General features: G+C 44.0%; 1 protein-coding gene across 9 annotated transcripts in view; it reads left to right on the top strand.

Annotated features, from left to right (window-relative positions):
• The window catches only part of xdh (xanthine dehydrogenase), a 179,186-nt gene that overhangs the window by 143,832 nt on the left and 7,794 nt on the right, over positions 1-27,560 (top strand). For all 9 annotated transcript variants that reach the window (XM_069887778.1, XM_069887780.1, XM_069887777.1 and 6 more), the window contains 6 exons: positions 44-139; positions 3,600-3,728; positions 3,826-3,900; positions 11,447-11,499; positions 18,747-18,861; positions 23,040-23,105. In XM_069887778.1, the coding sequence (XP_069743879.1) occupies positions 44-139; positions 3,600-3,728; positions 3,826-3,900; positions 11,447-11,499; positions 18,747-18,861; positions 23,040-23,105 (534 nt within the window). The remainder of the gene's footprint in view (positions 1-43; positions 140-3,599; positions 3,729-3,825; positions 3,901-11,446; positions 11,500-18,746; positions 18,862-23,039; positions 23,106-27,560) is intronic.

Below are 27,560 nucleotides of genomic sequence, written 5' to 3'. Positions count from 1 at the left end.
AGTTCAAATAAACCCCCCCCCTCCCCTTTGTGTTCTGTTACAGGCAGGCGCGTTGGTTCACATCTACACTGATGGCTCCGTGCTGTTGACTCACGGTGGGACTGAAATGGGCCAAGGACTCCACACCAGGATGGTGCAGGTATGGATATGTTCAGGGCTCCCTCCAAAAAAATACAGTCAGAATTAATTTTGCGGGAGAATTTGGCAGTTCGTTAGTTTAAGATTCTGCTTCAGAACCGTTCAGACATCAACAGATCACTAATACAAAGACGTAAAGCATTTCCTTTCAGCCAAGGGTTTTTGTCTAAAAAAAAGTAAATATAACTTGCAGATGTGAGAAATCTGAAATAAAACTAAAAATACAATCAGGCAGCATCCTGGGAGAGAGAAACAGAGTTCAAGTCTCAGGTTGGTGACCATTCATCAGAACTAGTTTTGTACCTGAGTTCTCAGCTCGCACAGAATCATAGGACCTGAAACAGGTCCTTTTTGTCTCATCTCAACCATGATGCCCATCTGCAAATCCTATTTTCCTGCATTAGGCCCTATCCAAGTACCTTCCCAAATGTCTTTCAAACATTGTCATTGTATCTCCCTCTACCACCTCCTCTGTCAGCTTGATCCAGATATTCACCGCTCTCGGTATGAAAATCCTACCTCAGATCTCCTTTAAATTTTTAATTAAATTTAGACATTGTTATGAGCCAGAGGACCCCAAAATCCTGCAGCAATAGATATTCACTAAGACAAATGGTTACTTAAACAAAAGTGTCTTTTAATTATCTTTAAACTGAAAACAGAATCACATTTTAACTTATTACTATTATCTTAACTAACCTAACAGCCCCCTTCTAACTCTAAGCACTCGTGTATGTAATGTGTACGCAAGTTAAGAAAAGTTCTTTGGTTCACAGTCCAATCTTATTTTTCTTTCCTCCAAGTTCACTGGTTGCAGGCAATTCTTATACTGTGCACAGAATTTAACATGTATAAAGTTCACCAGGTTTTGGTGCTTGAAAGGCAGCGTGGTTAGCGTGGAGGTGGCACAGTTAATGTAGCTGTTAGCGCAACACTCAATTCAAAACAATCAATGAAGTCTCAGTGGGCTGACTGCAATTATCTCCAGGATCTCCAGTTGGTTACATCCCATCAACCACATGGTCCAGAACCAGCGAGGGATGTGATCAGAGAATCTTCCTCTTCCATCTTTGCTCCAAGTTTCCTTTGCAGGTCACACACCATCATGATTTGAGATGATAAGGTAATTTCTTAGAACAATGTAGATCTAAAATCCTAACATTGTGACATTAACAGAGCCATTGCAACTAACGCAGGCAGAGGAGCAAGGACATTGGGTCAGCCCACCTCATCAAAATGCTCCATGTCCACGAACCCAAGGCATGTCAAAGTGAACATTACCAGGTAGATAAAAGATAAACAAAACCTTTGATCATTCCTGGTGCTTGGGATAAGTTATTTTAGAACAAACTTGTGCAGGGTAAGTGGAAGAGCTTCCAAGGTGAAATTTTGAGAGTACAGAGTTTGTATGTTCCTGTCAGGATTAAAGGTAAAGCTGGTAGTGTGACAGAGTATATAGATATGTTTTTGGGAGATAAATTGGGAAAGGTTTGTTAGAGTAGGTTACATACAAACACTTTAAAACATTTATTTAAAATAGTGGAGCTCTGCCCAATGGTAGACATATCGGGGGCTCAGAGCTTTTGCAAGAGCTTTGAAGAGTGCTTAAGAAACTTCACTAATGGATTCTTGTTTACAAAAGGCAACAGATAAAAGATCATGCTGGAGCCGCAGATTATCTGGAAGAGAATCTGTTGTTCTAAGAGGGTCATGTGGTTTTTCAAGCAGAGAGAGTCAAACAGGCTTTTGTGTGTGTGTGTGTGTGTGTGTGTGTGTGTGTGTGTGAGAGAGTGAGAGAGAGACACACACACAGAGATCACTTGTGCAGTGTTATAGCCAGCAGAAGCAACTGGAACAGGACAAGCTGGCAAGCTTGTGGAAGGCCCCATTTTGGAAGACGGCCTGGTTAAAGCCCTAGTGGTTCACACAAGAGGAGAGGACTGATTGTCTAATTTTTCACTTGGAATAAGTCAAACAAAAAGGAACTCTGTGATGACCTGAAAGAAAGAGATTATCATCTGGAGAACCTTCTTGAATGATAACCATTTACCTTTCAAGCACAAAAGCCTGGTGAACTTTATAAATGTTAAATTTTGAGCATAGTATAAGAGTTGCCTGCAACCAGTGAACTTGAAGGAATGAGAAGTGAGATTGGACTGTGAACCAAAGTATTTTTCTGAACTTGCACACAGATTACATACACGTGCGCTTAGAATTAGAAGGGGGTTAAATTAGGTTAAGTAAGTCAATAGTGATAAGTTTGATTCTATTTTCATGTTTAAAGATAATTAAAAGCAACTTTTATATTAGTCACAATTCATCTTGGTGAATATCTATTGCTGCTGGGTTTTTGGGGTTCTTTGGGCTTGTAACAATAGGCATAGGGGTACCTTGGTTTTCAAGGGATATTGGGGATCTGGCTCGGAAGAAGAGAGAGGTATATAGCAAGTATAGGCCACATGGAAAAAATGTAAGAAAAATTCCAAGAAAACAATCAAGAAGGCTAAAAGAAGACACAAGGTTGCTTTGGCAAACAATGTGAAGGAAAATCCTAAGGTTTTCTACAGGTATATCAAAAGAAAGGGCATAGAAAAGAACAAAATGGATCAACTTGGAGATCAGAGTAGATGGCTATGTATAGAGCCAGAAGAGGTGGGGGAGATCATAAATGTTTTATTTTCATCAGTAAACTGGCACAGAGTTGTGGGAAGTAAGTAAAACTAGCAGTGAGGTCATAGAACTTATGCAGATTACAGAAGAGAAGGTGTTGCTGTCTTAAAGCAAATACAGTGGATAAATTACCAGGGCCTGACAAGATATTCCCTTGGACGTTGAGGGAAACAAGTGTAGAAATTGCAGTGGCTCTGACAGAAATATTTAAAATGTCTTTAGCCATGGGTGTGGTTCCGGAGGATTGCGGAGTAGCTCATATTATTTCCATTGTTTAAAAAAGGCTCCAAAGGTAACCGTGGAAATCATAGGCCAGTGAGCCTGATGCCAGTAGGTAAATTATTCAAAGGTGTCCTGAGAGATTGGACATGCAAGTATTTGATTAGGGCTAGTCAACATGGCTTTGTGCGTGGTAGATCATGTTTAAGCCATCTTATAGAGTTTTTTGAGGTTATCAGGAAAGCTGTTGAAGGAAAAGCTGTGGATGCAGTCTACATAGACTTTGACAAGGTTCCATATGGGACGTTGTTGGAAACAAGTCCACCTTCCCCAAAAGGCAGCCTGCCCACTCAAGGTAAACTTTTTTTTTAAACTAGAAGGTCATGTCCTTAATTTTCTGGGGTGGGAATTGAATCTGCAGCGGCTCAAAATCTGAGAGTTCAATAGATGAAGGAAGCAGGTCCTTCAGCCCATCAAGTCCATGATAACCAACAACCACCTAATTCCATTGATCTTGCATTAATCCCCGTGGAGTAAATAGAATGGCCATGTGAATGCTCTTGTTTATCCAGGTTGCCAGTAAAGTGCTGGGAATTCCAGTTTCCCAGATTTACATCTGTGAAACAAGCACCAGCACTGTTCCGAACACGAGTCCAACCGCAGCCTCCTCCAGTTCCGATATGAATGGGATGGCAATTAAGGTAAGAACTCAAGGTCAGTTAAAATAGACTGGCTTGATTTAAACAAAACCCTCTGTCTCAAGGTTCCGTACTCACTCCAAGCAACCTTTCATTGCAGAAAGCATGCCAGACTCTTCTGGAAAGACTGGAACCATTTAAGGCAGTCAATCCAACAGGAACCTGGGAACAATGGGTAAGTGCAACAAAATTTAGTTCTTTCCCCATGCCTATTGATTCTGTCCCCAAAGATATTAGAAGCTTCAATGCGAATAAACATCAGAAACATTACAAATGCCAGAAATCTCGAACAGAAACAGAAAATGCTGGGAATACAGCCGGTGTGCCTGACCAGCTGGACACTTCCACTGTTTTCTGCTTTTACTGCAGGAGTTCAATGTTTTGAGAAAGGTTGAGCATTTGATGCTGATTTGGAGAATGGGGAAGTAACTTTACAGACAATGATTGGCCACTTTGTTCTTCTGACCAGAGTCTGAGAGAGCTTTTACTGGTTTTCTGCATTCGCACACATCTGGTTTAGGAGCAGGTGGAAGCCATTCAGCCCCTCAAGCCTGCTGCACCATTTAATGAGCTTTTTATGGTGACTTCAGCTCAACCTTATAGTCAGCATGGCTTTGTGAGGAATGGGTTGTGCCTCATAACCCTTATTTGAGTGTTTGGAGGAAGTAACAAAGTAAATGGATGAAGGTAGGGTGGTGGCTGTGGTGTGTATGGATTTTAGGAAGGCACTTGACAAGGTCCCCCATGGTAGACTCATTCAGAAGATCACGAGGCATGGGATCCATGGAACCTTGGCTGCGTGGCTTCAGACTTGGCTTGCCTGGAGAAAGCAGAGAGTAGTCGTAGATGGAATGTGTTCTGCCTGGAGGTCAGAAACTAGTGGAGTTCCACAGGGAGATGTTCTGGGACCCCTGATCTTTTGTAATTTTTATAACTGACCTGGACAAAGAAGTAGAGGGTTAGGTCAGTAAGTTTGCTGTGTTAGATAGTGTTTGAAGGTTGCCGTATGTTACAACAGGTTAGAAACAGGATGCAGAGTTGGAGGAAAAGAGCCAGATGGGGTTCAATCTGATTAAGTGTGAAGTGATGCATTCTGAGAGTCAATTCAGAAGGCAGAGTAAGGCAGAATTCTTAACAGTTTGAAGAACAGATAGACCTTGGGGCCCAAATCCATCAATCTCTTAAGGCTGCCGTGCAGGTTGATAGAGTAGTTAAGAAGGCTTATAGTTTGCTGGCCTTCATTAGTCAGGGGGCTCTTAAGCAGGCACATGGATGCATGAGAAATAGAGGGTATGGATGTGAGGAAGGGAAGGTCATTTGTTGAGTATGTCTATAGAAGTCAGCACAACATCGTGGGCCAAAGAGCCTGTACTGTTCTGTTCCAGGTTCTATCTCAGCAACTTGTTCATGCATAGTAATTTTTCACCCTCGCCTATTGAGGATAGACCAATAGAGTTTTGTTGCATGGAAACAAGCCCTGTCAACAAATTGTCCATGCCTCGTGGTCTAGTCATGCTGGTTCCATTTGCTCCTGTTCAGTCCTTTTCTCTCTAAACCTTTTCTCTCCATTTACCTCTCTCATTATCTTTTAAATGTTCCAATTGTAACTGCATCCATAACTTCCTCTGGTAGCTAAGACCATGTACCCACCACCCTCTGTATGAAACGAAAAGTCCCTCAGGTCCCTTTTAAAATATTTTCAATCTCACCTGAAATTGGGAAGGGAATTGTTCATTCCATGGGGTCTGTCTCTCCTCCATACTTTCCCACTCCCCTCTTTAGGTCCACCTGATCCCATTTGTCCTTCTCTAACAACTCTTTCCCCAACATATCTACTCAATCATGATTATATTCTCCTCTTTTCTGCAATGGCAGCCGTTTTCTCTTCCTATCAGCCTGCTCCAACCCTCGTGGCCCCCTTTTTCCTCTTGCCTGTCTCTGCCACCTGACAATCAACCGTCCCTGACTGTCATGTGTCACCCCCGCCTTGATTCACCCTTCCTCCTGGCCACACCCCCCCCCACCCTGTACACCTTATATATCAGATATCCCTCCTCTACAACTCTCTATCCTCTTGAAGGATTCCAGCCTGAAATATCAAAAATTATTTTGATCTCACTGATAAGGGAAAAAATTTGTATAGATACTTCAGGATGGGATTCATGCACATTTGGAAAGCCGTGGTCAGATTAGAGGCAGTCAACGTGGCTTTGTGAGGGTCAGGTCATATCTTACCATTTTAATGGGATTTGTAGACAGTTGATGACGAACTTTAGTTAGTATCATCAATAATACTTAAAAGGCTGTGTAGTGAAACAATCAGGCTTTTAATAGCTAAAGACTGGAACACTATCAAACAACCGTTCACCTCCTTGACTGATCAGAGCAAAATAAATGGGGTAGTCTGCAAGGGGCTATGGGTAGGATGGGTCTTGGGAGGCATGTCCAGTCAATATATGTCAATCATGGTGTAACAGTGGTTCACCACGGTTAGGCATTTGGCAAGGCCATTCCTGGTCATCTGGTTCAAATGATGAATTGATAGTTTGAATATGAAATTGTTTGTTCCGTAAAAGACAGAGGATAGTGGTGGAAAGCTCTATTTGGGCTGGAGGTGTTGTTCTGCAGGGATCGGTGTTAGGACTCCTGGTGTTCGTGATACACACCACACACATACAGTAGTACCCCGTTATAGCGCGATGGTTCCAAAAAATCGAATCGTGAATAAAGTGGGGTCACTCGAAATCTGGATTTCACCACTGTGTATGATATATACACTCATCGATCACGGCAAGAATCACCCCTCTCTGTTTGCTGCAGCACTCACCCCTCCCCCACTCCCTGTTCATGGCAGCACCCACAACCCCCCCGCCACTCCCTGTTCATGGCAGCACCCACAAACCCCCCCCCCCACTCCCATTCACAGCAGCTCTCCTCCCCCACCCTCCATTCACGGCATCACTCACTCCACTCCTGTTTGCGACAGCACTTGCCAACCCCCACCCTGTTGGTGGCAGTACTCACCACCCCCCCCCCCCACATCAATGCAATGAATTCACCACCAAAGATAAACGTTTCTGTACTTGCCTTAATCATTTAGACGTGCCATTTCTAGACATCTGCTGCACTGCAGGGTGGCCATCCCTGGTACTGCATGTTTTAAAATGGGCTCGCCTAACATCCTATCTCAAACAGCGGAAAGTGGACATTAAGTCCACTCATGACCCATCGCGTTATATCCGAATATGCATTAAATCAGGATTCCATTATGTACAGAAAAGCAGCAGGGTGGTTTAGTACATTTACAGGTGGAGTGTGGACAGTGTTGAGTGGTATCAAAGAATAAAACAAGCCATAGTTTTAGATCTGGGCAGAGAAGTGGCAGATGGAGCTTCATCTGGACTTGTGAGGTGCTGCACTTTAGGAGGTCAAATGTAAGGGGGAATGTCACAGTTAGTGGTAGGGTTCTTAAAAGTAATGAGGTGCAGAGGAGTTGAGGGGTCCCAGTCCGTACCTTTTTGAAAGTGTGGATGCAAGTTGAAAGGGTGGTAAATATGGCATATGGTATACATGGCTTTATGGGGGTGGGGGGTTGTGTGTAAAAGTAAGGAGTCATGTTGCAGGTATATAAAGCTTTGATTATAACCATAGTACAATAGAATGCCACAGGCCAGAAAACAGGTCATTTGACCCTTCTAGTCTGTGCCGACCACTACTCCATTAGTCCCATTGATTTGCTGCCATTCCATAACCCCCCAGTCCTCTCCCATCCATGTATCTATCCAATTTATTTTTAAAACTTGAAATCGAGCCTGCATTCACCACACCAGGTTACAGCCCATTCCATATTCCCACCACCCTCTGAGTGAAGACGGTCCCCCTAAACCTCTCCCCTTTCAGCTTAAAACTCTAACGCCTCTTATTTATCTCCCCCAATCTAAGTGGAAAATGCCTACTCACGTCCACTCTGTCTATACCTCTCAAAATCTTGAAAACCTCTATCAAATCGCCCCCCCCCATTTTTCTCTGCTCCAAGGAATAAAGTCCTAACCTGTTTAACCTGTACCTCAACTCTTGAAGTCCCGGCAACATCCTTGTAAATCTTCTCTGCACTCTTTCAATCTTATTGATAACCTTCCTGTAGTTAGGTGACCATAAATGCACACAATATTCCAAATTTGGCCTCACCAATGTCAACATAATATCCCAACTCCCTTCGTCAATAATTGGATTTATAAAGGCTAAGATGCCAAAAGCTTTCTTTGCAACCCTGTCCACCTGTGATGCCAACTTCAGGGAACAATGTATCTGTATTCCCAGACCTCTTTGCTCCTCAGTGCCCTAACATTTGCCATGTGCGTCCTACCTTGGTTTTCCCTTCCAAAATGCATCCCCTCACTCTTGTCCACATTAAACTCCATCTGCCATTTTTTGGCCCATTCTCCCAGATGGTGTAGATCCTTCTGCAAGCTTTGATAACCTTCCTCGCTGTCCACAACACCTCCTGTCTTTGTGTTATCAGCAAACTTGCTGATCCAATTTACCACATTATCATCCAGATCATTGATGTAGACAACAAACAACAATGGTTCCAACACGGATCCCTGAGGCACACCACTGGTCAAAGGGCTCCAGTCTGAGAAGCAACCATCCACTACCACTCTCTGTTTCTTCCACAAAACCAATTTCGAATCCAGTTTTCAACCTCTCCATGGATACCTAATGTCTTAACGATCTGAACTAACCTCCCTTGTGGGACCTTGTCAAAGTCCACGTAGACAACATCCAAAGCCTTTCCTTCATCTACCTTCTTGATAACCTCCTCAAAACTCTTTACAAGATTCATTAAACACCACATAAAGCCATGCTGACTGTCCTTTATCGGCCCATGGCTGTCCAAATACTGATATATCCTATCTCTCAGAACTCCTTCCAATAATTTACCTACTACTAACGTCATGCTCACCAGTATACAATTAGCTGGTTTGTTTCTGTAGCCTTTTTTAAACAACGGGACAACGTGAGCTACTCTCCAATCCTCTGTCATCTTACCCGAGGCTGAGGATATTTTGAATGTATCTGCCAGGACCCATGCAATTTCTACAATAGTCTCCTTCAAGGTCCAAGGGAATATCATTTCCAGCCTTGGGGATTTATCTACTTTTATTTGCTGTAAAGCGGCAAGCATTTTCTCCTCCTTAATCTCCTTATGTTCCATGACAATTCTGTTTGTTTCTCTTCCTTCATTATACACTATCTCAGTTTTCTGAGTAAATATTGATACAAAATAATTGTTGAAGATCTCCCCCATTACTTGAGACTCCATACATAGTTGACCACTCTGATCCTTTAGGGGATCAATTTTGTCCCTTACTATCCTTTTACTCGAAAATATACTTGTAGAAAACCTTCACATTATTTGCCAAAGCCACCTTGTGTCTTCTTTTTGCCTTCCTAGTTTCCTTCTTGCATTTTTTTTGTACCCTTCAAGTGCCTCATTAGCTCCTGATTTCCTGTATTTGCTTTACATCTCCCTCCTCTTCTTAACCAGATCACTAATATCCCTTGAAAACCAGGGTTCCCTCTGCCTGTTAACTTTGCCTTTAATCCTAACATGAACGTGCAAACCCTGTACTCTCAACATTTCGCCTTTGAAGGCCTTCCACTTACTTAACTCACCCTTGAGAAATTTTCTATCACGTATAAACTTTGTTTTCTGCCCATATATGTAGTCCTCGCATGACCTTTATCCTCCTCCTTCTCTAGTATTCTGGTTCCCCTCCCGTTGCAAATCTAGTTTAAATCCATCGGGACAAGACTAACGAACTTACCCGCAAGGATATGAATCCCCTTCCAGTTCAGATCCAATCCGTCCCATCGGTACAGATCCCAACCTTCCCTGGAAGAAAGCCCAGAGGTCTGGAAACCTGAAGCCCATGGTTAGGTCGCACTTGGAATATTGGAATATTGTGGGCAATTCTGCTTGCCCCCATTGCAGAAGGCTTTGTGAAGGGTACAGAAGAGGTTTTCCAGAATGTTTACTTGTTTAGAGGGCACGATAGATGGGAAGAGATTAGACAAATTTGGGTTGTTTTCTCTGGAGCTTCGGAGCCTGATTGAAGTTTATAACATTTTTTTGTGTGAGCCATTGATAGGGTGGATGGTTAGAATCTTGTCCCCAGTATAAAAATATCGCACACTAAGCAACATGTATTTAAGGGAGATATGCTAGGCAAATTTCTAATACAAAGAGTGGTAGGTGCCAGGGATAATGGTGGAAGCAGATACAATATTCGTATAAAGAGTCTACTACAGTGATTCTCAACCTTTTTCTTTCCACTCACATCCCACTTTAAGAAATCCCTTTGCCATCAGTGCTCAGTGATTAGTCAGGGATGGCTTAAGGTGTCTGTGAGTGGGAAGAAAAGGTTTGAAAACCACTGTTTTAATCGTACCTAATTGACTCGTTATGTGCCCGGTTTCAGAACTCCAAAGGAAATGGGCCAATGGCAATTTTTCTCAAGCAAAATATTTCAGAAACAATTGTGTCCAGAGCAGTGATTCTCAACCTTCCCACCGGAGCACCACCGGACTGCATACTTAGTCCCCTACTCAACTTGCTTTTCACCTTCCACTCTGTGGCTCGAATTGGCAACAAAACCTTTTGCAAATTCTCTGACGATACCATGGCAGTATTGAAAGGGGTAATGAGTTAGCAAAAAGAAGGAATTTGAAAACTTGGCTGAATGGTGCATTCAAATGTCACCAAAAACAACAAGCCGATTGTAGACTTTAGTAAGGGAAAAACCAGAGGAGTGTGATTCAGTGATCATTAGGGGATCAGAGGTAGAGAGGGTGAGCAAATTTAAATCCCTGTAAGTCACAATCTCAGCAGATCTTTCCTGGACCCAACATCCAAATGGTCATTGTGAAGAGAGCATGTCAGCTTCTCTACTTCTTCAGGAGTTTGTGGAGATTCGGGATGTCCTCAGTAACCCTGGCAAACTTCTGCAGATGTACAGATCATGGAAAGTGTCCGTCTGGCTTCATCGGGAAAAACGGTAACCCCTGCAAAAGGTAGTGGGCACAGCCCATTACATTCACAGGCAAAACTCTGCCCACCATCTACATGGAACGTTGCTGTCGGAGAAGAGCAGTAATCGTCAAGGATCCACACCAGCCAGGACATGGTCTACTCTCGCTGAACTTGCTACCCCTCAGCCGTGTGCCTCCTGAACAGCTCCCTCATTCAGAGACTCATTTAATGACCCTTATTTTGTTCCTTATTTATTACGGAATATTTATGTTCTGTGTTTGTAGTCAGTTTGTTTAAATTTCTTTCTTTAGTATACATTTAATTCTTCTTGAGTACAGCTGGCAATTAGAAATTCTGCTTGGCCCGTTGGAAAAAGAATCTCAGGACTGTATATGTACTCTGACAATAAAAGTGAACTTTGAACATTTGGTCAGGATGCATATGATATCACCAACCAACATAGGTACACAATGTTAGGACCTTCATCCCTGCTCATCTAGAGCAAGAGTCACATGGTTGATCCATCACATGATGCACAAGTGGTGTGGATTTTAAACATTCTCCTAAACCCCCTCTGTGCTCTCTCTGTACTCTTTACATCCTTCCTATAATTCGGTGACCAAAACTGCATGCAATATTCCGAATATGGCCTCACCACTAACCTCCCCTGTTTGTCTTTCCTCAGGTCTCCATGGCTTACATGGAAAGAGTGAGTCTGTCTGCAACGGGATTTTACAAGTAAGGCCCCACGTCCAGTCACAGTCTGCGCATTCACGACCAGAGATAGTTTCTTTCTTGGCAGATGAAATCTAGTGCCAAGAGAGAAACAGTATTTTAATATTTTAAATGGAGAAGGACAGAAACATGTAAGAGTGCAGACGTCTCCTAAAGGGTTAGCTTGCGTTGAGAACAAAGCTAAGGATATTACTCTCACTTTTTCTAAATCGCTCAGTTGTGTCTAGCACTTTGTAAAGGCTTGGGGAGTGTTTTACTGAAAGGTTCCAGGGATAATAGATTTATTTCTGCAGAAAGACCGAAAAAGATAGGGTTATTCACCTTGGACCAGAGAACGTTACCTACAGATGTGGTGCAAGCTTTGAAAAGAAATGAGAAAGGCCTTGGATTTTGTGAACAAATAGTGGGGGTGTTGACAGAAATATTTAAAATGTCACTGGCCACTGGGGAAGTGCCGGAGGACTGGAGGGTAGCTCATGTTGTTCCGCTGTTCAAAAAAGGATCCAGAAGTAAACCTGGTAATTATAGGCCTGTAAGTCTGATGCTGGTGGTGGGTTAATTAATGGAAAGTGTACTTGATTCGGAGTAGTCAGCATGGTTTTGTACATGGGAGATCACGTCTAACAAATCTTACAGAGTTTTTCGAGGAGGTTACCAAGAAGGTTGATGAGGGGAAGGCTGTTTGACAAGGTTCCCCATAAGAGGTTAGTAATGTAAGGTGGAAGCATTAGGTATTAATGTTGAAGTAGTGAAATGGATTCAACAATGGTTGGATGGGAGATGCTAGAGAGTAGTGGCCGATGTCGAGTGGGGTGCCTCAGGGATCGGTATTGGGTCCACTGCTGTTTGTCATATATATTAATGATCCAGATGATAGGTGTCATGATAATGAATATGTATGAGATATACCGGAAGTCACGTGGTATGAGAGAGAGATAAGAACACAAGCAGGAGAACAAAGGGAAACGGGAGAATAAAGACCCAGAGAAGTTTACCTGATAAGACTTGTGTTTAATGTTTTATTAACTTCACATTTCGGGCCACAAATGTGACATTGGCGACGAGGATGAAAGAAGCTTGAAGAACATTAAAGACTAAACAAGATAACAGAGGATTACAGACAACTTCAAGGTGATAAGAATTTTCTCTTTCACTCAGTACTTTGGGGCTGGAATATTTCCTCATGGCTGGTGCAAACGGTGACTTTCTAACACATAGTGGAATTGCTCATTTTGACCCGACTGGTGATGCAAGTACTGTAAGTGTGAAGTGGAAGGCATGGCTGGAAGAATTTGAATCCTACGCCGACAGTCGTGGCCTATTTCTAGATACTGGTACAGTTGAAAAAAAAGCGCAGAGAAGGGTGTTACTTCTTTTCACTGCAGGACCCTCAGTTCGGGAAACATTTAAGACACTTTTGAATACTGGAAGAAAGGATGAGTACCGGAAAGCGGTAGATGCATTAAATGCAAATTATGTAGTGACACCGAATGCTACATTTCAACGCCATTTGTTTCGGAGAACGAGACAAGAAGATGGCCAGACAATTACTCAGTACGTGACGAGACTACGCCAGCTAGCTGTTGGATGCAATTACATGCCAGCTGATTTGGACAACCAATTATTGGATCAAGTCGTGCAGCACTGCAGATCAGATAAACTCAGAAGACGTCTACTGGAAAGAGGGAGTGAGTTGGAACTCACCGATGCTTTAACCATTGCTGCTGCATTAGAGGCTGTTGAAGGGCAATTTCATACCATGACCCTGAAAGACAACTCAAGCCAGCAAATTAAGAGGCTCTCACATCGCCATAACCAGCCAAGATATACGTCGACACAGGACGTGGAGTGTTATCGATGTGGAAACCGAGGTCACTTTGGAAAAGACCCATATTGCCCGGCCAAAGGCAAAGTTTGCAGAAAGTGTGGAGGTAAGGACCACTTTGCAAAGAAGTGCAAAAGCAAGTCCAATGCAGACCAGAAGAGGAAGAGTACAACTTCCAAAGGCAAAGCCTGGGGGAAAGGAAAGTATCCTGGAAAGAAAGATACCATTCGCCAGATAGACGGTGACGATGATGATACCCAGGAGGAACAGAGTTGTTACCAATTTACGTTGAATGAAGTACATCATGAGAAGGTCCCAGTGATCATTGGTGGAGTGACAGTGCAGGTCATTGTAGACTCAGGCAGTGACAGTAATGTGATTGATCAACATTTATGGGAGAAGTAGAAAAGGAAAAAGATCATCTGTACCTCAAAGAAGTGTTCCAAGAAACTGTATCCATACACAGCAACCAAGCCATTGCAGACCATTGGATGTTTTACTGCAACTGTTGAAGCTGGAGATAAGTACACCGAAGCAGAGTTTATGGTCATAGAAGAGAGGGGAGAACCATTGCTGAGTAGAAGCACAGCGCAAGACCTGGCAATACTTCATATTGGAGCTTGTGTCAATTCAATTCAGTCATAAGAGGATATGAAGCAAGAATTCCCCGCAGTCTTCCAAGGAGTAGGAAAGCTGAAAGGTCGACAATTGAAGCTAGCGGTAGATGAAACGGTCAAACCCAAGGCACAACCAATGCGCCGAACTCCGTTTGGACTTCGTGGGAAAGTCGAAGCCAAAATTAAAGAATTGATTGAACAAGACATTATAGAACCGGTGGAACATTCGACACAATGGGTCAGTCCAGTAGTGATTGTGCCCAAACCAAAGGGTGACATAAGACTATGTGTTGACATGAGAATGGCCAATGAAGCTGTAATTAGAGAATGACACCCTATACCAACAGTGGAGGAAATACTTCAAGAACTAACTACCAGCAAGGTATTCTCAAAAATTGATCTGAAATGGAGCTATCATCAATTAGAGCTGGATCCAGGTTCCCGAGATGTAACAACATTTGTGACTCACTGTGGATTGTATCGTTACAAGAGACTATCATTTGGAATTAATGCAGCTTCGGAGATCTACCAGTATGAAATCCATCGAGTGATTCAAGGCATTCCTGGAGTTGCCAACATTTCTGACGACATCATAGTCCATGCACCAACGAAGGAAGAGCATGACAAACGGTTGAGGCGTGTACTATTTAGACTACAGGAGGCAAGCCTTACCGTGAATGGAAATAAGTGCCAGTTCGGTGTGTCAGAAATGGACTTCATGGGACACAGACTAACACGGAAAGGACTAAACCCTGCAGAGGCCAAGGTGAAAGCTATTGAAGAGGCACGTGCACCTCAGAACGCCACAGAGGTGAGGAGTTTCCTGGGATTGGTCAATTTTTGTGCAAAGTTCATTCCTAATTTCGCTACAGTGGCAGACCCACTAAGGAAACTAACCAGGAAAGGTGTACCATTTCATTTTGGATCTGAGCAGAAGAAAGCGTTCACAGCGCTGAAGCAAAGCCTGACAGATGCAAAAACTCTTGGATATTACGATCCGGCGGCATCAACCAAAGTCATAGCGGATGCCAGCCCAATTGGTTTAGGAGCCGTGTTGGTCCAGATGCATGATGGAGGACCAAGAATCATTGCCTATGCCAGCAGATCGTTATCAGATGTGGAAAGAAGATACTCTCAGACAGAGAAAGAAGCACTCGGACTTGTATGGGCCTGTGAGAGGTTCCATGCATATTTATACGGCATTGAATTTGAACTCATCACAGATCATAAGCCATTAGAGGTGATCTATGCACCTATATCCAAACCATGTGCCAGAATAGAGAGATGGGTACTCAGACTACAACCCTACAAATATAAAGTAATCCACATTGCAGGGAAAACAAACATTGCTGATCCGCTGTCCAGATTGGTGAAGGATGGTGGTCCACAATCCAAGTCAGAATTGGGAACAGAAACAGAGAGCTTTGTACGCTTCGTAGCTATTCAGGCGACACCGAAAGCTGTGACTACGAAGGAAGTCGAGAGAGAATCCGAACGTGATCCAGAACTCAAGGAAGTAAGAGAATGCATACAGAGTGGACAATGGGACAAGTGTACTCACAAGGCTTACATTCCCATTAGAGACGAACTTTGTTGCATCGGACAGTGTGTATTAAGAGGTTGCAGATTGGTGATACCGCAAAGATTGAGACCGAAGATCGTATCCTTAGCGCATGAAGGACACCTAGGTATTGTTGGTACCAAGCAAAACCTCAGGACCAAGGTTTGGTGGCCAGGTTGTGATAAAGACGCCGAGAAATTTGTTAAAACTTGTCACGGATGTCAAATCACAAGTAGGAGTAATCCGCCAGAACCGATCCGGAGTACGCAACTTCCGACAGGACCATGGATCGACGTAGCTGTTGATTTTCTTGGACCTTTACCGACGGGTGAATCAATTATGGTAGTGATAGATTACTACAGCAGATACTATGAGTACGTGGTGTTGAAGTCCACAACCACTGAAAAAACAATACAAGCATTAGCAGAGATATTCGCAAGATATGGATTACCTGTTACATTGTACTCTGACAATGGTCCACAATTCATTTCAGAGACATTTGCAGAATACATGAGGACCACAGGTATCCACCATCATAAAGTAACTCCGAAATGGCCGCAAGCCAACGGAGAAGTAGAGAGACAAAATCAATCCATTGAAAAATGATTGAGGATTGCACACGCAGAAGGACAAAATTGGCGAGAAGCATTGCTATCTTATGTGGCTGTCTATCGAGCAACGCCTCATGCAACCACTGGAAAAAGTCCTGCAGAAGCATTTTTTGGGAGAAAAATCCGCACAAAAATGCCAGAAATAAAGGAAATCCGAGACGACCAGGAGATGAGGGACCACGATGCTGAAAAGAAAGGTGCAGCAAAGCTGTACACAGATTCGAAACGTAGAGCCAAGTATTCAGACATCATGCCAAGAGATAATGTTCTAGTGAGGCATGAAACTGGTGGTAAGCTAGACACACCTTATTACCATCAACCCTATACTGTCGTATCCAGAAGTGGCAGTATGGTGTCAGTCAAGTCTCCGACTGGAGTCCTGTAAAAGTGAAATGTATCAAGTGTAAAAAGGTACCAGTCCAGAGATATATCGAGCGAAGAGGTTGAAAGGCCAATACGAGATGCTGAAACTGAGAGACCTGATGATGTTCCAGAGGCAGTTACCAGCACTCCTGATGAAGTGACTAGAGCGCCACAAACACCCGAAGCCGTGGCGAGCAGTATTTACGACGCCGAGAGTGAACAACCGAGAAGCGACGACAATATCGCAGGCAGGCCGAAACGAAACCAGAAAGTGCCCAAACGATACGAAGACTTTGTGCCATAGTTTTAATAAGAATTTTGGGACAGTATTTTAATCTTATATCATAAAGTGCATGTATGAGTGCTGTAGGAAGTAAATTTTATGTAGTTGAGTTATAGTATTACCATTAGTTACGATGTTTGTATGTTTCCGAGGGATGTTGATAAGTGAAGGTAAAGTTTATTTCTGATTAAAGGAGGGATGTCATGATAATGAATATGTATGAGATGTACCGGAAGTCACGTGGTATGAGAGAGAGATAAGAGCACAAGCAGGAGAACAAAGGGAAACGGGAGAATAAAGACCCAGAGAAGTTTACCTGATAAGACTTGTGTTTAATGTTTTATTAACTTCACATTTCAGGCCACAAATGTGACAATAGGGTGGTAAATTGGATTAGTAAATTTTCAGATGATACAAAGATTAGCAGTGTTGTGGACAGTGAGGAAGATTATTGAAGCTTAAAGGATGATATAGGACAGTTAGAAGAGTGGGCTGAAAGATGGCAGATTGTGTTTAATACTGGTAAATGTGAGGTGCTACATTTTGGTAGAACTAATCAAAATAGGGCATACGTGTTAAATGGTAGACAATTGAGGAGTGCAGTGGAACAAAGTGTTTTAGAAGTCATGGTACATAATTCTTTGAAAGTTGAATCACATGTGGATGGGGTGGTGAAGAAGGCATTTAGTATGTCGGCTTTCATAAATCAGAGTATAGAACGCAGGAGTTGGGATGTTATGTTGAAATTGTATAAGGAATTGGTGAGGTCAAATTTGGAATATTGTGTGCAATTTTGGTCGCCAAATTACAGGAAGGATATAAACAGTATAGAGAGAGGGCAGAGGAGATTTACGAGAATGTTACTGGGGTTTCAGGGTTTGAGTTACAGGGAACGGTTAAGCAGGCTGGGACTTTATTCCCTGGAGCATAGAAAATTGAAGGGTGATTTGATAAAGGTATTCATAATTATAAGGGGGATGAATAGAGTCGATGTGGACAGGATTTTTCCACTGAGAGTGGGGGAGATTCAAACAAGAGGACATGGATTGAGAGCAAAAGGGGAAAATAAGGGAAATTTTCTTCACGCAGAGGGTGAACTTCTGGCAGTGGTGGTAGAAGCGAGATCAATGTTAATATTCAAGGAAAGGTTGGATAGATGTACGAACGGGAGAGGCGTGGAGGTTTGTGGGCTAAATGCAGGTCAGTAGGACTAGGTGGGAGATACTGTTCGGCACGGACTAGTAGGGCCAAACTGGCCTGTTTCTGTTCTGTAAGTGGTTATAGGGTTATCTCTGTCACTGAGTCCTGAATGTCCAACATCATCAAATTCATTACCCTTCGTTATTTTGGACAAATGCTGCTCTTTTTCAGTTCATTTGGAGCCTGGGTGTTCATTGCCCATTTCCTCTTTACTCTTGAGAAACTGTTGATAGGGCTTCAACCAAATTCGTCTGTTTGTTAACGTGCTCCTTTGGTAGATCATAGGAAGGAAGTTCCAGGATTTAGACCCATTGACAATGAAGGACTGGTGATAAGTTTCCAAGCTGGGGTGGTGCATAATATTGAGGCGAACCTGAAGGCAGTGGTGTTCCCATAAGTCAGATGTCCTTGTCCTTGGTGGTAGAGGTTGGAGGATTGGGATATGTGGTCTGAACATCCTGGGCAGTGCATCTTTAAAATGGCCCGCAATGAAGCCACTGTGCACCAGGCAAGCTGGCAAGGTATTAGGGGGTCAATAAAGTGAGCTGTTCTGGCCTGGATAATTTCATGATTCTTGGAGCTGCTGTCATTCAGAGTAATCCACCACTTTGTTCTGTGCCTTGTGGAAGATCTCTGGGGATGTAGAAAGTGGGATACCCATGGATCATATGATGAGAAAGACATATTGAACAACATGCCTTCAGTTGACAGTCAAATTTGCTCAGAGCTGTGCAGTAAGTAAAATGTTTTCACTGGACAAGGAAAATTCTGATTGGTGTTCCCTGGACAGGACTCCTGGTTTGAACTGCAACTCAAAGGACCACAAAGGAACGTTTTTCAATTACTTCAGTTACGGTGCAGCTTGTTCTGAAGTTGAAATTGACTGTCTCACTGGTGATCACAAGGTAAGAACATATGAATTAGGAGCAGGAGTGGACCACTCAACCCCTCACAGCTGATAGAGTCGTACAGATTTGGATGCCAACCCAAGTGTCCCACCCAGGCTTGTCTCACCTGCCCACCATTCAATAAAATCTTGTCTGATCTAATTGTAGCCTGAATTCCCCATTTCCATTGATTGCAGTTATCTCTGTCTTAAAGAGCTAAACACTTATTTTTATAGTGACCCTGGATTCTCTCTCAAGGAGAAAAGTCCTCCTTGTCAAGATAACTCAGGATCTTGCACCTTTCATTTAAGTCTTTTCTCCTAAACTCCAGCAAATATAGGTTAAGTCTACCCAAACTTTCCTCAAAAGGCAATGCACAAGTCCCTCTATTATGCTTGTGAACCTTCCAAAATTTTAAGATCCTTTGTGGCCATTAGTGAAACTTGGTTTCAGGAGGGGCATCTTAATGATCTGGGCTTCCATTGTTTTAGCCGTGATAGAACGGGGGAGGGATGAAGGGGGAGGATTGGCATTGCTCGTCAGGGAAAATATCATGGCTGTGCTCAGGCAGGACAGACCAGAGGGTTCGTATATTGAGGCGATATGCGTGGAAATGAAAAATGGGAAAGATTTGACTCCATTCATGGAGTGGATTACCAACCACACATAAGTCAGTGAGAACTGAAGGACCAAATCTGTGGAGAGATAACAGACAAATGCAGCAAACATAAGGTTATGATAGTAGGAGATTTTAATTTTCCACATATTAACTGGGCTGGATGGCTTGGAGTTTGTCAAATGTGTTCAGTTAAGTTTTCTAAATCAATATATGGAGGTTTCAATTAGAAAGAGTGCAATGCTAGATCTCTTATTAGGGAACATGACAGGACATGTGACAGAAGCATGTGTAGGGGAATATATTGGGTCCAGTGATCATAATGCCATTAGTTTCATTAATTATGGAAAAGGATAGGTCTGGGCCTCAGGTTGAGATTCTAAATTGGATAAAGGCCAATTTTAAGGAAATGAGACCTAGAATGCATGGATTGGGATAAGTTGTTTTTGGGCAAAAATGAGCGAGTTAAGTGGAGGATCTTCAGAGGTGAAATTTTGTGAGTACAGAGTTTGTATGTTCCAGTCAGGATCAAAGGCAAGGTTAGAAGGTATAGGGAACCTTGGTTTTCAAGGGATTTTGGGGATATGGCTCAGAAGAAGAAAGAGATGTATTACAGGTATAGGAAACGTGCAGCAAATTAGGTACTTGAGGAGTATAAAAAATGCAACAAAAACCTCAAGAAAGAGATCAGGAGGCTGAAAGAAGACATGAGGTTGTTTTGGCTGACAATGTGAAGGAAAATCCTCTGAGGCTCCTCAGGTATATTAAGATCAAAAGGATGGTAAGGGGCAAAATTGGTCCCTTTGAAGATCAGAGTGGCCGGCTTTGTATGGAGCCAAAACAGATGGGAGAGGTCTTAAATAATTATTTTTCATCAGTATTCTTTCAGGAAAAGGGGATAGAGTCATGTGATGTAAGGAAAACAAGCAGAGAGGTCATGGAATCTATGAAGAATAAAGAGGCAGAGATGTTTGCTGTCTTAAAGCAAATAAGGGTGGATAAATCACCAGGGCCTGACAAGATATTTTCTTGGACCTTGAGGGAGGCTAGTGAAGAAATTGCAGGGGCTCTGGCAGAAATATTTAACATGTCCTTAGCCATGGGTGGGGTGCTGGAGAATTGGGGGTAGCTCACATTGTTCCGTGGCTTAAAAAAGGCTCCAGAAATAGCCCTGGAAATTATAGGCCAGTGAGCATGATGTCAGTAGTAGGTAAATTATTGGAAGATGTTCTAAGAGATCAGATATACAATTATTTGGATGGCAAGAAACTGATTATGGATATTTAACATGGCTTTGTGGTTAGTAGATCATGTTTAATGAAGTTTATAGAGTTTTTAGAGGAGGTTACCAGGAAAGGTGATGAAGGAAAGGTTGTGGATTTTGTCTACATGGACTTTAGTGAAACCTTTGACAAGGTGCCGCATGGGAGATTAGTCAAGAAGGTTCAGATGCTCGGTATTCATGGTGAAGTTGTGAACTGGATTCAAAGATGGCTGGACAGGAGTAGCCAGAGAGTAGTGGTGAACAATTGCTTCTCAGATTGGACCCTTGTGACGAGTGGTGAGCCTCAGGGATCGGTGCTGGGACCATTGTTGTTTGTCTTTTCTATCAATGATCTGGATGATAATGTGGTAAATTGGATCAGCAAGTTTGCAGATGACACAAAGAATGAAGGCATTGTGGACAGCGAAGGTGCTTTTCAAAGGGATCTGCACCATCTGGGAGAATTGGCCAAAAAAATGGCAGTTGGAATTTAATGTAGAAAAGTGTGAGGTGTTGGATTTTGGAAGGACAAACCAAGAAAGAATGTACAGGGTAAATGGTGGGGACTGAGGAGTGCAGTAGAACAGAGGGATCTGGGAATAGAGATAAATAATTCCCTGAAAATTGTGAGACTTGTGGATAGGGTTGTCAAGAGAGCTTTTGGCATATTGGCCTTCATAGATCAAAGTATTGAGTGCAAGAGTTGGGATGTTATGGTAAAGTTGTATAAAACATTGGTGAGGTCAAATTTGAAGTAGTGTGTACAGTTTTGGTCACCTAACGACAGGAAAGATATCAGAGAAGATATACTTGAATGTTGCCCGGACTTCAGGAACTAAGTTACATGGAAAGGTTAAACAGGTTAGGAGTGTAGAAGAATGAGGGGAGATTTGATAGAGGTATTTAAAATTATGAGGGGGACAGACAGGCTAAACGTAGATAGACTTTTTTCCACTGAGGGTAGCTTAGATACAAACCAGAGGATATGGGTTAAGGTTGAAAGGGGAAAAGTTTAGGGGGAACAGGAGGAGGAACTTCTTCATACAGAGAGTGGTGGGGGTGTGGAACGAGCTGCCAGCTGAAGTGATGAATGCGGGCTCAATTTTAACATGTAATAAGATTTTGGACAGGTACATGGATAGGCGAGGTATGGAGGGTAATGGACTGGGTGCAGGTCAGTAGGATGAAGCAAAACAAATGGTTCAGCACAGACTAGAAGGGCCAAAGAGGTCTGTTTCTGTGCTGTCATATTCTATGGTTCTAATAATCCAGATGTGGTCTCTCCAGTTTCAAGTTCATTTACCTGTAGAATATAAGTGTAGCAACATTAGGATCCCCTCCCTAGCAACATCCCAAGTAATCATGGAATCATTGCATAGTTACATTATCGGCTTTTAAATTTTAATGGGTCAGCTTGACCCTTCCGGCCCATGATAACCTGTGTAGCCCAATTGCACCTAATCAACCTACAACCCCATACATTTTGGAGGGTGGGAGGAAACAGAAACACTCAGGAGAAAGCCATGCAGTTACTGAGAGACCGTACAACTCCCTACAGGCAGTAAGGGATTTGAATCCTGGTCGGTGGTGCTGTAATAATTTTTCACTTAACACTACGCTAACTGTGCTGCCCTGTGTAGGGGCACAGCATCGCAAATATTACCAGTAGCTTCTAATGTCCCTGTGACAAATGTTAAATTAACTAATCTATAGTTTCCTCCTTTTGACTTTTCCCTTTAGTTCAGTTTAGTTTATTTATACAGCATATTTAAAACAAATCATGTTGACCAAAGTACTGTATGGATCAAAAATTACATCGTCACTTAAGCAGCTATTTAAAGTGCAGTATAAAATGGGTCCTCGAGGTTCAGAATTGTATGTAGAACATGGTAATTTGAATAAAAGAGTTCTATTTTCTAATCTAATGAAATCTTTCCAAGCTTGAGACAACTTTGTAAAATTAAATCCAATTTCTTTGTATTCATGAAATATATATTACATGAAGTTGCCTTCTGCCTACCGTAAAGGATACAAAGGGTCACATCTATGTCAACAACCCAGGAGGTAGTCCATCAGATCTCAGAAACCAATGAGAGCCCCCCCACCCCCCCCCCCCCCCACACACACACACACACACACAACACACATGCACAAACACACACAGTCCCACTTGCTTGGTCCCACTACCCCAGTGACTGTAATTTTCCTGGGTCTCTCCCATTCCCTGGTTCGCAGAGATTTCTGGGATGTCACTTGCATCCGTTATAGACAATACCTGGGAAGCACACCTTCACTCTTAAATGGCTTTGATTGCAGAACCTCCGCACTGACATCGTCATGGATGTAGGACAAAGCCTGAACCCGGCGTTGGACATCGGACAGGTGAGCTTCCTTCACTCCACAAGAGCCAATGCCCTGAAAGTAGTGGGGAGAGATGGCCAGCATCCCTCAAGCTCACATCCCAGTTTTGGGTTGCAGCCGCTGATGTGGTCCTGTTATGGTAATGTCGGGAGATCCAATCTGTGCGGAGAATGAGCCCACATGCAGGCATGTGTTCATGACCAGGAATGTATGCCGCAATGGAACTCAGACCAAATTGGAGTGGCTCATTCATTTGGCTTCTGATGTTTTCAGCAGATCATTTTTCACATCTGACCCTTGGGGAATCCAACTCGTGCCTAACTCGGGACCATCCTGCATTCTCCACGCAGGTTCAGATTGAGTCAAGTCAGGCCTGATTGGTACTTCCTCAGGAAATGTCTCACTGCAGCTCTCCTCTGTTCAAATGCTACTCCACATATGTGGCTTTCAATGCGCAGTTGAGCAGCATCTTCACTGGCTGACATCATGGAGCCAGAGTTCGATCGTGAGCTCCACCACTGTCTGTTTGGAGTTCACGCGTCCTCCCTGTGACTCCGGGCGTTTCTCCTGCTCCTGAGGTTTCCTCTTGTGTTCCAGAATCCAACAATGCGCTGAAGCGCTGGAGAAATTCAGCGGGTCATGCAGCATTCCCCAGAAGTGAAAAGGCCATCAAATGTTTGGGCTTGAGCCCTTCAATACCTAAGTAAAATGGGGGTGGGAGAAGGAGAGAGGGGAGGAGGGAGGAAGGCGTAGGGGGATGGGCTCGAGCAAACAGGTCAGGGGTAATAGGTGATACAGAGAGGAGGGTAGAAGAGAAAGCAGCTGAGGTGATGGTGAGTGACCAGAGGTCTAAGAAGGGTAGCTTTCCGATAGGGAAGGGGTGGGTAGCTGGAGGAAAGGAGACAGAGATAGGGAGAGAGAGAAAGACCAGGAGAGGGGGTTAACAGTGTAGTGAACTGGGTATTCATGACTGGGTGATGTTCTAAGGACTGGCTCCTCCCCTGACTCTGCCTCCACATATCCTGATATCAACCCCTGATCCCCGCCAAAACCCCAGTTCAGTCCAAAGACCATTCTTACTGAATAAAAGCGTATCGTACTCTCTCTGGCCTTGAGCGCTCTCAGTCGCGCCTCAGTGTTATTCGATAAAGAAGAGGATTGAAGCCAGCGATGCTCCTAATTGACCCTCTGGCCCCAGAGGCCCCGGAGGAATTCATAACCTGGCTGGAGTGCTTCCAAATGTACCTGGTGGCCACACAAATGGTCTACTCCAAGGATGGACTCAAGATGTCGGAGCTCCTCTCACGCGTTGGACCAAAAGGATTCCCGATTGTCTGGGATTGCACTACTTAAGAGTCAGACGTCTAAAGACTGAAGGCTCACTATGAGCCCCCAATATGTCATCCTAGTGAAGCGTCAGCTCTCACAACGGAAGCAGCGGCCTAGTGAGTCCATCGAAGATTTTGTCCTCATCCTACGAGCACTTGCGAGGAACTGCAGGTACAAAGATAGCACGTCCTGGGGACAGGAAGACTAGCAGATCTGGGATGCTCTTTTCAGTGACGTGAGGACCAAATACATCAGGCCAAGGTTGCTGGAGCAAGGCAGCACGGCCTTGTCTGATAACGTTCAGCTGGCCAAGTTGCTGGAGATGGCCCAACTGGGAGGTGATAACCTGGAAGTCACCCTCCAGGATGATCTGGTTCCAAGAGTGGCTTCACACGCGGTATTGGCCCTGATGGCGGCGGCCTCCAGCACCAAAAGATGCTTCTTCTGTGGTCGCCTGCAGCACCCAAGAACTCGATGTCCCGCTAATGATTCCATCTGTTCCGGTTGTGGCTTCAAAACTGGTGCTATCCTTATCAGATAGCAGCCATATTGCCACACCGCTTGGTCTCCGCCATCTTGCCGGTTTTTAAAATTGGCACCAACAGAAGGAGGAGGAGGGCAGCCATCTTGCTGCGCCTTGTGGCCTCCGTTATCTTGCCTGCCTGACAATCTGCAAGGGGGGAGCAACCCCAGCGAGGGGAATGACTGCATCTCCGGAGTCTTGGCAGCGATGGTGCTGGACCAGGAGATACCTCATCAACTGAACAATTCCACGATCAAGGTGGGGGTTAATGGTCATAAACTGAAATGTTTAATTGACTGTAGCTTGACTGAGAGCTTCATAGACACAGAGACAGTCCAAAAACTTAATCTTAAAATGTATCCTGCTAATTATCGTTTTTTTAGCATCCCAAACACAGTCTGTAAATATTCAAGAGCATTGTATGGTTCATTTATCTTTGCAGGAGTGGGAATTCTGTAAGTTCTGAATACATGTACAAGAATGTATCTGGCCCCAGTTCTGTTGGGTCTTGATTTTTTGTGTCACTTTAAAGACGTGACCCTGGAGGATTTTGGTCCTCTTCCCATTACGGTTCGAAACAGAGGCCCCAAAACTCTGATGCCTTCTTGTCTCTCCACACGGAATATGGATCCACCTCCTCTCTTCCCGAATCAGAGTGCTGACTGCAAACCAATTGGTATGAAAAGCAGGCGCTACAGCACAGGGGACTGGGCATTCATCAAGGCTGAGACACAGCAACTGCTCGATGAGAACATTATCGAGCACAGGACCAGCCCATGGAGAGCTCAGGTGGTTGTGTTAAAGGGGGAAGAAAAGTCCAGGCTAGTAATTGACTGTAGCCAAACCATTAATCGTCTTACACTCCTGGGCGCAAACCCACCTCCCTCGTACTTCGGACATGGTGAATAAAATTGCACAGTATAAGGTTTATTCAACCTTCGACTTTAAAGCTGCTTACCGCTAGTTGCCAATCTGTTCCGAGGACCATCCCTACACCGCTTTTGATGCTAATGGGAGACTCTGTCAGTTCCAGAGGGTTCCATTTGGTATCACAAATGAGGTCTCAAACTTCCAGAGACAAATGGTGGATGAATTTAATTTGAAGGCCACCTTCCCCTACCTCAACAACTATAACATTTGTGGCCACTCTCTGGAGGACCATGATGTCAATCTCCAGAATTTTCTCCATGCAGCTGAGGCCTGGAACCTCACTTACAACACCAGGAAGTGTGTGTTCAGAGCTAAATGCCTAACCATCCTGGGCTACATGGTAGAGAATGGCTTCATTGGCCCAGACACTGACGGGATACACCTCCTGTTGGAACTCCCAATCCCGAGGACCATGAAAACTCTGAGGAGGTGCCTGGGCTTCTTCTCGTATTACGCCCAGTGGGTCCCTCAATGTCCGTCCCCTCTTAAAAACCACCTCCTGCCCACTGACAGCTGAAGCTCAAATGGCTTTCAATTATGTCAGAAGCCACATTGTGAAGGCCACCATGCATGCAGTGGACGGAAATGTACCTTTCCAGGAGGAAAGTGATGCTTCAGACCTAGTCCTGGCTGCGATCCTTAATCAGGTAGGTAGGCCTGTTGCATTTTGTTCCAGGACCCTACAATGTCATGAGCTTCAGAATCCATCAGTGGAGAAAGAGGCTCAAGCTGTTGTGGAGGCCATCAGGCACTGGAGGCATTACCTGGTGGGCAGGAAATTCATCCTCCTTACAGACCAGCGATTGGTGGCATTTATGTTCAACAATATAAAACGGGGAAATATTAAAAATGGTAAAATCACTCAGTGGAGGATCGAACTCTCTATCTCCAACTATGCCATGGTCTACTGACCTGGGTCTCTCAATGAGCCTCCAGATTCCCTGTCCAGAGGAAGCTGTGCCTCTGCACACCACCGGCCAGTCGTGGTCACTGCACAATGAGCTCTGCCACCCGAATGGTTCACTTTGTCAAGGCACACAATTTCCCCGAGTCAATTGAGGATGTCAGGGAAATTGCCAGGTCTGCGCTGAGTGCAACCCGCCCTTCTACCGCCATAGCCAAGTGCACCTGATAAAGGCATACCAGCCCTTTGAATGAATTTCAAGGGACCCCTCCCCTCCACGAACAGGAAACGTGTACTTCCTCACAATCATCGACGAGTACTCTTGTTTCCCATTCACCATTCCCTGCCCGGACACGTTCATGCCATCATTAGGATCCTAGACTCCATTTTTGCCCTGTTTGGGTATCCCGGCTATATCCATAGCGACTAGGGCTCATCATTTATGAGCGAGGTGCTACGCCAGTTCCTGCTGGTAAGGGACATCACATCCAGCAGGATGACCAGCTACAACTGCCAGGGGATCGGACAGGAAGAGAAGGAGAACACTATGGCTTGAAAGGCTGTAAAATTGGCCCTCCTGTCCAAAGGACTTCCAGACTCATGCTGGCAGGACGTCCTACCCATTAGGTATCTTCTCTGCACCGTGACCAATGCAACTCCTTGTGATGCAGGACCTACACTGCCCAGGTGAGATGACTCAGGAAGTAGTTCAAACAGATCCGGATCACCCAGGACCCAAGGTCCTGGAACCATAGGAGAATCAGGAGGTCCAGAGCTCGCCTGCACTATG

This window comes from Narcine bancroftii, chromosome 6, assembly GCF_036971445.1.
Source record: "Narcine bancroftii isolate sNarBan1 chromosome 6, sNarBan1.hap1, whole genome shotgun sequence".
Lineage (NCBI taxonomy): Eukaryota > Metazoa > Chordata > Chondrichthyes > Torpediniformes > Narcinidae > Narcine > Narcine bancroftii.
This window is presented reverse-complemented; position numbering and strand designations above follow the sequence as displayed.